Source organism: Lagopus leucura, unplaced genomic scaffold (genome assembly GCF_019238085.1).
Source record: "Lagopus leucura isolate 7727_CA_CO unplaced genomic scaffold, USGS_WTPT01 Super-Scaffold_100002, whole genome shotgun sequence".
NCBI classification, from domain to species: domain Eukaryota; kingdom Metazoa; phylum Chordata; class Aves; order Galliformes; family Phasianidae; genus Lagopus; species Lagopus leucura.
In genome coordinates, this window is record NW_024962263.1 from 49,533,912 (window position 1) to 49,547,364 (window position 13,453).

A 13,453-nucleotide genomic window follows, 5' to 3' on the forward strand; every position below is an offset into this window, starting at 1 on the left:
AAAAAAAAAAAAAAAAAAAAAAGGAAAAATAGCCAAGAGTAAAACCAGAAGCAGTCCTTTAATATCAGTTTTTCTGTGAAGGCAGGAATCAGCACTGTTATGAAGACTAACACAAAATATAACAAGAAATGGCTAAACAAAACTTACTTAAAACAGCCTGACAAAATACCAAGTGACATATCAGTCAAAACAAAATAAAGTAGAACAGCCTGAAAAAAAAAAAAAAAAAAAGTCTTCTGAATATTTTTACCATTAATACTCACTGGTAACCTGGATGAAGAGATACAGTGTACCCTCAGCAAATTTGCTGATGATACAAAGCTGGGAGAACTGACTGATACATCAGAAGGATGAGCTGCAATTCAGCAAGACCTAGACCGACTGGAGAGTTGGTGGAAAGGGACATTCTGAGGTTCAACAAGGGCAAGCATAGATTCCTGCACCGGGGGAGGAATAACTTCATGCATCAGAACAGGTTAGGAGATGATCAGCTGGAAATGAGCTTTACAGAGAAGGGCTTGATTGTGCTGGTGGACAGTAGGTTGGCCATGAGTCAGCAGTGTGCCCTTGTGACAAAGAAGACCAATGGGATCCTGAGGTGCATAAACAAGAGGGTAGCCAGCAAGGAACATGATCATACTCCTCTACTCTGCCCTGGTGAGGCCACATCTGGAGTACTGTAACCAATTCTGGAATCCTTAATTCAACAAAGACAGGGAACTTCTAGAGAGTCCAGCAGAGGGCCACAAAGATGATGAGGGGCCTGGAGCACTTCCCTTATGAGGAAAGGCTGAAGGACCTGGGATTGCTCAGCCTGGAGAAGAGGGACTGAGAGGGGATCTTACCAATGCTTATAAATATCTAAAAGGCATGTGCTAAAGTGTATGGGGCTAGACTCTTTTCAGTGCTGCCCAGCAACATGGCAAGAGGCAACACAGACAAACTGAAACACAGGAAGTTCCTTCTCAACATGAGAAAAACTTCTTTGCTTTGAGGATGACACAGCATTGGAACAGGCTGCTTAGAGAGGTTACAGTCTCCTTCTCTGGAGATATTCAAAATCCACAAGGATGTTTACCAGTATAACATACTCTAGGGAATGTGCTTTAGAAGGGCATTGCACTAGACGATCTCCATAGGCCCCTTCCAACCTCAGTAAGTCTGTAATTCTGTTCCACAAATTCAGTTAAAAATCTATATATAGTATCACTTTTTTTTCCAGACAAGAATTTAATGCAATAATCTCTCAAAGATCTTTCAGTATTGATAGTATATTTAGTGAATAAGATGACAGACAGCAAAGTGCATTACAGTGACACCAGGAATGTTTTTTTTCATTATTTAGCTATTCTGCACTACTCAACAATCCAAGCTGTTTTCCATTTGACACTGCATAGCAGGTTCACCTTTCTCCTTGAAGAGTAAGCCTGCTGTGCAATCAGCATATATGGCCCTCCAAGGCTTCAGTGGCCTACAAGGCAGTCTCCATAATCAGTTAGATAGAGCCCTTTGAGACTATTTTCAGGACTCATCAGTCACAGTAAATGTTGATCCACCCTTCTTAAAACAGAGAGAACACAGAATGAGAGGAATCCACCATTAATTAAGGATGCAACTGACCATGAATATTATTAGATTTCCAGAAGTAATATTGATACCCAAAATTCAGTTTGGTAGGTAGACATTGTGTCATGAATAACTTCTACAAATGCATTACAACTACAGTCAGTAAACACACAAAAATACTTTCAAATTATTGAGGAAAAGTGCATTACATTTCCTAGGAATAACTCTGTAAAACAATAAAACTACCTGTAGAAATAGAAATAAAGTAAAATTACTAAATTACTTTTACAAAAGCAATAAAATGTCTTTACAGCTTCACGTAACAGGCAGGTCTTACCGTAAATCGATTAACAGTTTTTCTGCACCTTCCATCTGTGTTTGCTTCATATTCCATAATTCAGCGAGTTCCTTAAGTTCATTTTTTAAATTTTCCATAGTGAGACAGTTTTCATCAATTTGACTAGAAAAAAATGATTGTTTTTCCTGGAAATTAAAAAAGCATATAGTATATAAACTAGGAGGGCAAGATTTCCCAGTGCTGTATTTTAAGAACATGATAACGGGCATCAAATCATAAACTGTATACTCAAAGAAACAGAACTGCTTCTAGAGGGGCAGTTGAAGTACTTAGCGAAACAGAATAATTGCTTTTCTATTAGAGCATGATTTTGCCCATCTAGTTACAGCCCATCAACTTGTTGCACATCTACCGTATATCCGTACATTTATGACACAATTTCTGCAGTCACTTATATTGTACGTGTATGTTTGTAAGTTTGTAGGTCACCCTCATAAAAATACATAACATTACATATCCTCTTTAATTTTTGCTCTTTTACGTAGAAGTCTTTCAGATAAGCACTGCCTTGCACAGAAACAACTTTATTAATGACAATGAAAAGGAGCAATTTTCACATCTGACCAAGCCTGGGTCTGTTTATTTCAGTGCAGGCAGTGTCTTAACTGGCCATTTTTACTGCTAGATCATCAAATTGCTTACATGCTGCAAAACTGTCTCAGGCAAATACCTGAAAAACTGATCTTTAAAGAAAAAAACAAATTTTCAGATGGCACCAACTCCAGGCAGAATGTAGCGTAGTCATTATCTCTGAAAACTGCCATTATTCACTTAATTGCCTAAATTGAGAGCTTTCTTCTTTTAAATATTGACCTTTTTTCATAACAGAGTTACTCTGTACTCCATACTTCGGAGAATATAAGCACAGAGGACAAGACTGCTAAATTCATCTCAAAGTACACAACTTTTCAAAGAGATTCTGATATTAAGCTTTTGAAAACACCAAGTTAAAAACTAAACTTCCTAACCCACAGAAGAGATATTACACTGCAATATCTTTTTCATTCCAAAAGAGACCAACAGTTATAGGATCAAAAAAAGAGTAAAGATTCATGACAAAAGCAAACAGTACTTCCAATAGCATCAGTATCTAGTAAATAAACACTGCAGCTTCCTCAATAAACAAGGTAAACATAATGCACTGCAGCAATACAAAAGTATTAAGAAGTTGAGTCTACTAGTTGGGTTATACTTTTGAAGTAGCTGCATTAGATTTTGTAACCATACTAATGGGCTCTAAGTAGTTACATAAATGGGTTAAATTAAGAGAGAGGAAAATACCTTTTGATTATTCCCATACATACACACATATTCAGATAATTTAAGTATGCACCAATTATAAACACTGCATGAAATAAAAAAAATCAAGACCTTAAAATTTAGTAGACAAAGAATATATGTAAATATTTTAATAAAGGTCAGTATATATATATTTTAATATACTGTACCATTTTTCTGAGGCAGTACCCTGGTACATAGCCTAATGATCATTTTCCTTATAAAGTAAGTGTTTTGTAAAGGTATAGCTAAAAGGAGGCTGAAAAAAAAAATTGATGAATCAAAGCTTTTATAACAAATAGGAACATAAGCACAGATGTACATGAGATACCTTAAGACCTCTTGAACTTTCTAAAATGTAATACGTTTTTTTATAGGATAAGGTGGAAATTTCAGGTCTCCTGCAGGAACATAGAATCATTAGAAGGAAAATGAAGATACGGTAATTAACACAAATCCCCATATAGTGTCTCAAATCCCTGTTAGTTTTAGAATCAGAGGAACTTAGGGAAATGTGATAGCCTGTAGTATATGTAATATCAGAGCAGAGGGCTCAGGCCCTAATCTTAATCAAATAATAAAATTTGAGATGATTGAGGCATCAGAGCGTAGTGTAAATACATACAAAAAGAAGTTGTGACCTGTTCATTCTTTTTTTTTTTTTTTTTTTTTTTTCCTAAAGATTCATATATGAACTGTGTTAGAACAAAACTGCCAGTGAAGAAGCATTTTGTCTCTGACATCCTGAGAAGGCAGATAAGAAGTGAAAAGGTTGGCTTCCAAGGCCAGGGAATACTAGCCATTGGGTCAATGCAATCTGGTACCTATTACAGAAGAGAAATAATTTGCAATCAGGTTTTAGAACAGACAAATAAAAACGCTGAGTTATTCTTCATTCTGTAATCTAAAAATTGGTAGACTGAACAGCCCCTCCTTAAGGTCTGCTGTAGTAGCTAACAGCCTAGCTCCCCTTTCACAAAACTTCAATTGCTGTGCTTAAGAAATACCAACCAAAGCTCTAAGAAGGTAGTACTAAGGGTATCCAAATATCATTACTAGTTCATTGCTCTGGAGATGTGATAAAATTGGCTTTCTACATTTTTTTGTTTCATTTCCACAGAACACTACCTGAAATAGTGGAACAGTTATTTACAGTTACTAAGAAAGGTACTCCTAAAACTAAAGACTAAGAATGATTTGCACTGGAAAACAATGTAGAATTACTGAATATCAATATGCTGATATGTGCATTGACCAGTATGTGACTCATCAGTCACTTCCACATGTTCTAAGGTCTTCTGGTAAACCTGCAGCGTGCTTCATGTTTCACAGAAAGAGATGCATAAACTCTGTCTTTCCTATCAAATTTAGAAGCTTGAATGTACCTGTGAATTCTCCAATCCTTAATTTAAGATTGTCACAAGTAGGAAGTGTCAGAGATTTTAGGAAGAAACTACCAGGTTCGTGAAAGATATGCTGAACAACATGAAAGCATTTTGTTTTGTTTTTATTTTAATCTATGACTCATTTTTGAGGCTTAGTATCTAATTTAAGGCTTAATCTAAGTTTATACATATACAAATGAAAGAATAATAAAAATGAACAATATCTTAGAAAGAAGATGCTTTCTTCTTGCAATGCTTATGAACACATTTATATAAAACATAGTGTTCAGTAATGAAATTCAGTCATTCTCTTCAGTGGATTATACAGTTTAGTAACTGATACAGCAGATATAAGCCATCATTTACAAAAAGATGCCATCTGCTGTGCAAACATGCAATTAGCAGGCACTTTCTATCACACCAGTATTGTTCTCATCTGTTATTGATTTTCTCCTTTACATTTCCAAAGCCCCTCAAGCAATCTGATCCAGTGCAGCAAATGAAGAAAGCAAAGGACTTCTCAGTGACCCCGATATCTACTCTGCTTTGTACTTTACTCTGTTTTAAGGCTATGGACCTCATACATTAGTGCAACTACAAGAGAGAAAAAAAAAGCATATGCTATTTACAGGTACATAGTTTCAAAGCAACTGTGTAGAAAAGACAGTTTAAGTTTTGAGATAAAATGTACTTCAAAAAGGCCACAAAAACATTAAATTATTCACCTGTATAGCATTTAACTGCTGTTGCAGAATATTTCTTTTTTGCTTCAGCTGTTGTTCTGTTTGCTTCTGCTTTTTATCTAGCTCTTGTGCTCTCTGATTTAAATAGGAGAGTTTCTAGAGGGAATATCCACAAAGAGATGTGTTATTATTCAAAACATATTGTCTTACCTTCCAGAGAAATCAGATAATATTTTAGCTGTAAACTACTTAAGTTACTATTCTCAAGTTTACTTTTGTTTACCCCTCCACACCTTTTTTCTATCAACACAGCATGCTCATTCACATGTTGTGTACTCTATGCTTTGAAGGAAAAAATGCACACATAAAAGAGAAAACATCTTTGGTGCTTCAAACAGTGTTTATCATCACACAACAAAATATCACTGCTCACTCTTCTCCCCAGGCTTCTTTACATTCTTTCTGCCAAGAAAGCTACAAATAAAGTTATCTAACCAAAATGCATACGCATCAGAATAGCTTCCATGGAAGGAATACAAAGGAGAAATGTTTACTATTTCTTATCACTAACTCGTGAAAAATACAGCTAAAGAGAACTAGGAAGAAGAGGAAGAAGATGGAAAATGCAATATTTGTATAATTGATTTTTGTATTTTTCATTAATCCAGTCTGTTATTAATTAGTACCTCAAACAAAACAGTTCTTCTCAATTGTATTAATTTCATTTGCATCATTAGTGTGAGCACCAGATACTAAATGATATAAACTATTATTAATGCATATAATAAAAAAAATTACATCACAAAAGGTACTTAAATAATTGCATAACAACTATGCTATGTTATTCAAAATTTCAAATTTAATTCATCTTATATAACAATAAACATTAAAATCAGTATTAATATTTCCATTCTGAAGCACTTTAAACATTTAATCAATGAGAAAGTCCTTGTTTGGCATTACCAGTACCTCACACATCATTCACATATAAATCTGCTTGGGCAAACTCTGTTTCCAAGCTTCTATTACAGAAGCAAATACACAGCTCTGGACAATGATACATAACTTATGCCACACCTCCCCAGGTTTCCAGGAGACTAATGATGTGATCTTTGTCACATTGTTTCTACTTAGTTTTAGCTAGGGAAGGGCTAACACCGTTTGTCACTGCCATTATTATGCTGTTTTGAAAATACTATTAGCTATTAGAGAAGGGCTTTTTTTCCAATTTGACATATTAAACCTGAACCAAAAATAAACTATCAAATAATTCATTATCTAAACTCAAACTATTCTACATTCTCCAGTGTTTCCCCCAAAGTGTTGAAGTATTGCTATATGCAGGTAATATAAAGAACAATTCATGTAGAGTAACAATAAAAAATAGAGATGATCTCCTGTGGCAAACTATTTACCAGTAGGCAGATCACTGAACCATAAATGATTGCAGAATGATTCTGTAAGAGCTTATGGATGAGGCAGTAGAAACTCTTGTGTCTGGCATTGACCAAAAATAAAAAAAACATGTATCTAAACTAAAAAGGCTTGAAAGATGTTAACTGTACTTGATTGAAAGCATGAGCTGTGAGATGTATGGGGATTATGGAAAAGCAATAGTTTTGTTGGGTGTTGATTTTGAAACAAAAATGAAGGTATTTTGCTTTTTCTGAACGGGAACAATGGACAAGTGAAACTTTTCTCCTCTTTCAGACACTTAAGAGATAAACCTTTCCTTCAAACTGATTATTTTCAGTTCAGGTATATAAAATACTTATTTCCTTTGACAGAAAAAAAAAACAAAACCCAACAGCCAAGAAACAGGAGTGCACATAGGGGGTGTGTGTGGAGGGAAATTTCAGGTAATTTTCCCTACGCTGAAAAACTGCTTGCTTTAGTGAGCAGTTTAGTGAGCACTGGCCTAGAGGAAGGTGTCACTGCCCACAGCAGAGGGGTTGAAACAAGCTGATCAAGGTCCTTTCCAAACCACTATTCAATGGTCCTATGACTTCATGGTGGCATACAGAACAAAGGCTTTGTAAGGCAAAGCTTAATTTAAGCATAATGACAACAGGACAGCTCACAATTAGTGCTTTTGATTTGTACAATGATCACTGTGAATGCTAAACTCTGCTGCACGTGTGGCAGAAGACAGAAAACAAATGAAATATTTCCAATGTTTCTAGTTGTCAGAGCCATTCCCCAAAATAAGAAAAGGAATAAGAATCTAATCAAGAAAAGGATGTACAAGAAGAATAATGCAATGTTATGGAATTGTTTTTAATGAGAAAAAAAATATAAAAAATCTTCAAATAAATTACATCCTAGCAGCTCTGTAAAGGAAAGGCAGTATTGGTTTCATTTAGTTTTTCTTAAATGTACATTATATATGTATACGTAATAGTCACTGAAGTGCCATTACATCTTATATCAAACTCTAGCGTCCATATTTTGACTATTTCCACATCTTTTCATTAAAATAACATTTGTTTCCCACAGACACTGGTCACTATCATCATTACTTAAGGAAATGATTGTCCACCTAAGGCCTCCAGTTTTAAAGACTGAATAAACTGATCCACCTACTATGAGTATTTTTCAAAACCATCCCTCACTGTAATATCTTGGTTTCAAACAGTAATTTATTTAGATAACATTGTCTAATGTACATTCTGTTTTTTATCACCACTGCTGCAACACTCCTTATAAGGAAAGTTTTAAAGACCTACAAGATTGCCAGATTTAAAAGAGGAAACTGTAGTAACAAAAGAAGCGCTTCACAGTCTTACAATTTCCGTTGTCGTTCCTGTTAGTCTTTTGAACTGTTCTGGATGAAAGGTTACTTCCTGAAAATTTTCCCAATGTTTTCCCCTTAGGAAGAGTTAGCATCATTAATACATCCAGCACATGTGGGCAATACTATTGTACCATGTCATTACTGGACTTCTGGAGGAAAACATCTATTTAGCCTTGCTTTCAAAACACGTCAGAGTATGACAGTACAAATGCTTTACCAGAAGCAAAATGAATACAGACCGTGGAAGAGAAAGGTGTATTTTATCCAAAGTCAATTCCAGAATACTGAGGATTTGTTTTTAAGACTAAGATTTTCTGTGTCTTTTTCTTATATAAAACAGACATTTCATGAGAAAAAGGAAAAAAAAAATCAATATCACTCACAAAGCAGAGAATGGAAAAGGGTTCCCAGCCTGCCACGGCTTATACATTGGTTGCTCTTTTCAACTTATAACTTAACAAAGAGATACAAAGGAAATAAGCAATTACTAAACAGTCTTCCCTTTTGTAAGAAAGAAAATAACAAAACTTAAAAGAGAAATAACGATTTTTCTAATACAGAAGGCAAGAAAGGACAGGACTCTAAGGCTAGGATCAGGCTGTATGTTTTGTTGTATCACAGCATAATCACACACCTTAATAATCAATCTCTTCTGAACTCTTCTGTTACATCTTTTTAATTTTCTTTTTTTTTTTTTTTTTTTTTTTTTTTTGTTGTTGTTGTAATAACAATTAGAAAACATGTCAGGAAATGGCTCAGAATCTACCACTTTTACCTTATGGTTTTCATTAAATAGATCTTCATTTCTTTTAAAATTTGCTTCTAGATGAGCTATGTGTCTCTCTAGCTCTTCTATCCTCTTCATATCGTCTTCTCTCTTCTTTAGTTTCTCTCTTTGCTTTTCCTCTAGCTCATCATATATATCTTTAGTCCTGGCCTGTTTATTGAAATACATAGAGAAATACCTTTCAATATTGAAATCAGAAGCATAAGTTAAACATGAAAAATTCAAATCTGCAAAAAAAAAAATTATATCCTTAAGTGAATACTTTGAATAGACCACAAAATTCTGTGCAATTCAAGATGTCTTCAGAATGAAGGAAAGTTGGCCATCTTTCTAGAAGCGTGAAGTGTACGTGCTAGGTTCTACTGCAAATTTCTTGCAAGTTCAAAGTCACAGAATGGAAGAGAACAAGCTTTGTAACCTCAATTGGAGGTTGAATATCCACAAGCAAATAAAAAGGATCAGACTTCTCTCTCTCTCTCTCTCTCTCTCAAAAAAAAAAAAAAAAAAAAAAAGGGGTGGGGGAGTGAGGAGAAACAAAGATCTCAGAAGAACTTATGGTCAGCACAGCACAGTAAATCCAAGAGCAGCCTTTGAGATTATCTCTTTCCTGTTTGCTACAACCACAAAAGAAGCTAGAGAGGGTTTCCAACTTTAGAAAACTAACTGGTAATCTCTTAAGTTCTGTTCTCTTCTTGTCTGGAAAGCTGCTGCTCAGACTATCGTTGATCAGATGGAAGCTAGAGCCTGGTTCTGATAACTCCAACTTAAGGCCCCCTCCCTGTTTCTTACTGGTGACACTGAATGGAGAAATTGAGGATTTCTTCAGAAAACAGTCCTGCAGCTTCCACTCCGTGTCTTGCTTGAAACATTAAGAACTGACAGTTACTGCAACACATGTAATACGATTGTTACACATACTATCAAGGGAGGCACCTGAGGGAATTGATTTTCCAAAGGATGGAAATGGATGGCAATGCCCTACTTGGAATTTCAGTAAGAAAATTTGAAATAGTATCAATGCTTGCCTGAGGATTGTTGAAAAGCAGCAGTGAAGACCAGACAAAAAGGCTTATATTAGACAATTAAAAAAGTAACAGTGGCATATCTTGTGTGAATTAAGTAGTTCACACCAGGGGAAAATCAAATGGTGTTAAAATGGCTCATTTTATATGTACATGCATCAGTATCAAGTATGGTAGGAGTCTGATTGTACTTTCTACAGAAACTGAAGAAAAATACAAATTCAGATGATACTGTCTCTGCATATATGAATTATTATTGAAAGCTGTTGTGTTTTTTTCTAGCAAACTGGAAGTTATTGCAAACATCTTGAATACAATTACTATGGTCCAAGTTTTCACGAGTATTTGCAGTTTCCTAGTTGGATACAAAAAACAACAAATTCAGTTACTTAGCAAAACCCATTACCTTTCTATATAAATTGGCTACAAGGTATTCAGAGCTAATTTATGGTAGAAAGTAAAAAGAACACAGAAGGAAAACTTAGCTTTCAAGTAAATGGGTTTATGTCATATTTACCTGAATCACTTTGCAAATTTCTTTTGCATCTTGAATTTCTTTTATAAGATTCCACTCCAGATTCTTTGGGAAAAAAAAAAAAAAAAGTCATATGCAACACATAAGAAAATAAATTAATAGACAACAGCAATGACATCACAGTAAGGACAAGCACAACTTTTAAATTTTCTCTCGATTATCACAGAACTATACAAAAGATGAAATTACAACACTTACTCATGCACAGTAGTTAAATAAATATAGACTACAAGAAAAGGAAGACTATATTTTAAATTTGAATAAATATATCAGTAACTATTTATTTATTTATTTTCTGAGCTTAACGTACATGAAGAAGCTGAAGTGGCTCACCTAAAATGATATGGAACATCAAATGTTGAGATTTTAAACAATCTCAATACCTTCTGTCAGCCTATGATGGGACTTTTTTCATAATTTCTAGAAAAAAAATCTGAACGTTTCAACCTTTTCTTATATAAGCATTCTACTCACACCACTTCTAGAATTACAGTCAAATAAATTATTCTAGTCCGCACACTGAAAACCTCTAGTTTAATGTATGTCACGTTAGCAGATCATCATAACTAAAATATACCTGATCACACTGTAAGCCAAATCCTAATTAGACTTTTCTGTTTTCTTTTAAGTGAATTTAAGGACATTATTTAGGCAAAACTAGGCATAACGTCGCCAACAATAAAGTTAGAAACAGACTCAATCCCTTCTATTGTTGAAATCTATTTCTTCAAGATGTTTAATTCACATCTGTATCTGCATTCTGGAAGCACGTGCCATCAGCACTTAGAGAGGGATGTTCTTGCATGAGCAGGTCATAATACAATTATTTAATAATAGAATAATACAATTATTCTCAAGCCTTCAATCAAAAAAAGATTATTACAAACTTCATGGGAAAAGGAGACAGGCAGACCAGCATTCATGTAGAAAGTACATTTGGAGGAAATCCTGTAATCAATAAGTAGTACACATTGTCTTTTGCCCAGAGAGTTTGTAGATGCCCCATCTCTGAAGGTGTTCAAGACCAGGTTGAATGGGGCCTGGGCAGCCTGGTCTGGTATTAAATGGGGAGGTTGGTGCTCCTGCCTGTGGTGGGGGTGTTAGAGCTTCCAACCTGGGCCATTCTGTCATTCTGTGTGACTTTTATTTCCAGATGAAAGTTCATACATTTCCTCCAAGGAAAACTCTGAGCAAAAATCAGTGTCCATGGGCCTTCATACCCCCCTAACACATCCATAAACCTATCTGAATCTAAATCTACTGAGCCTTAGAACTTAGAACTGTTGCTTCTGGACTGCTTCTGGACTGCTCTCCAAAATGCAGCATCATTTAGAATGACTGATGATAACACCTGGTGATTGTGTGAATATATTTTTCATTCTGCTCTGTGGCCCACAGAGACAGTTTAACTGGTGATTACAGACAGATGCATTGTCAGACACATCAAGGGGTAATTGCTCTAACAAAATATCAGCAGAGACCAGAAAATCAACTTAAAATTGCACCATCATTTATAAGGGCATATTTAAAATTCAGCTCTCTTCAGCTATTGAGTAGACAGAGAGATATCTTAGCTTCCTTGCATTCTGTTCTCACTGAACTAGCAACTTTTACCTTGTAATTAGCTCTTGCAACTGGCCATCTTTGTATGTGGCTTCATGTGTTTAAGTTTTGAAAATATAACCACACAACTTTAGCTATTATGGTAGCTGAGATTAACCATAGATTAACCATAATCATTAAAGCTGATAACAAAATGCTAACTCTGATGCTGCTGGAGATGGAGATACTCAACAACAAGGGTAATGAATCAACTTAAGAGATGCTGGAAAGCAATCATTGGAGATGGGACACTAACAATGGCTTAATGTAGAAGTTCTGCCAAGAAAGAAACTAGAACACAAACAAAATGAAATTCTGTCTCTAACCATAAATGCATAACCATAAATGAGATACATTTCTGATTGGCTGCATGCCCAGGATACTAACCCTATCTATGACTTGACTAAGGAGATTAAGGAGCAACAAAATCCAAAAAGTAACACTGTAGTCAAAATTCAAAAATGGATTTTTTTGTTATTAGTATATTAGAAATGTTATGAAGGATAGCTGAAAAAGTAAAATATTTGCAAGCTAGACAGAGACTATTTATATATATCATACTAGAGGCTCAAAGCACATGCAAATCAGGTTTTGATGGATGTTTTGGAAACATCAAATAGAAAAATCAACACCACTAAACAGAAAGGAAGCTGTCAGCAGCCAGACTGTATCCTCCAACATTTGAAATGATGTCTAAAAGAAGCAAAACAGACAAGATCCTGAACTTTGTGGATTTAAATCAAAAAGCACCATCAGGGAAGTTAAACAGGAGTTTTTAGATTAAACATGCAAAGTACATAAGAAGTAGTGACAAATCCTTTCCCAAATACATCTGAATAGGAAGGCTGCTAGAGACAATGTCTCTATTAAAAAATTAATAGATGACCAGAAGCACTGGTCACAACATCTGGATTACTAAACATCAATCCTAAAATTACATTTGAATAATTGAGGGAAAAATATAAATTAAGCAAATAAACAGGGACTTTTTCCTAAAACTCTTCTAAAATCCTTATTTCCTAGACTAATTTTTAGCACCCATGAAGTTCCCAGTAAAAAGCAAAAAAAGCACCATAAAAGACCCCCTGCTCATGCAGTTGAACATCCATTCATGTGTAAGTTTTAGCACACACCATCAAGAATGCAAGGAAAATGGTACTTGACAAATTTATATACAAACAAGACAGAACAAATTTAGCATTAAAACATACAGCCATAGAACAGCATAATATACCAAAAATACAATTTATAGGGCAAACCTACTTGGTGCAAATTCAGATATTGCCAGTAATATAAATTTGATGCAAGAGAAGACAACCTGGCACAATGAAAAGCTCTGAAGTTTTCTAGCCCATGTTTTACAGTTTTTCCCTTTGGCTCAAAAAGCCTTTCAACTGGTTCTGTTTTAAATCACATCCAACAATTCCTCTTTCCTGTTTTTCA

The 13,453-nt window shown here is 34.9% G+C and overlaps 1 protein-coding gene across 1 annotated transcript in view; it reads right to left on the reverse strand.

Moving 5' to 3' along the window:
- CCDC178 (coiled-coil domain containing 178) overlaps positions 1–13,453 on the reverse strand; it is a 164,047-nt gene that overhangs the window by 112,818 nt on the left and 37,776 nt on the right. Inside the window, exons 14-17 of the mRNA XM_042869483.1 lie at positions 10,391–10,453; positions 8,840–9,001; positions 5,313–5,426; positions 1,904–2,049 (exon numbers count right to left, since the gene is read on the reverse strand). Coding sequence (XP_042725417.1) covers positions 1,904–2,049; positions 5,313–5,426; positions 8,840–9,001; positions 10,391–10,453 — 485 coding nt within the window. The remainder of the gene's footprint in view (positions 1–1,903; positions 2,050–5,312; positions 5,427–8,839; positions 9,002–10,390; positions 10,454–13,453) is intronic.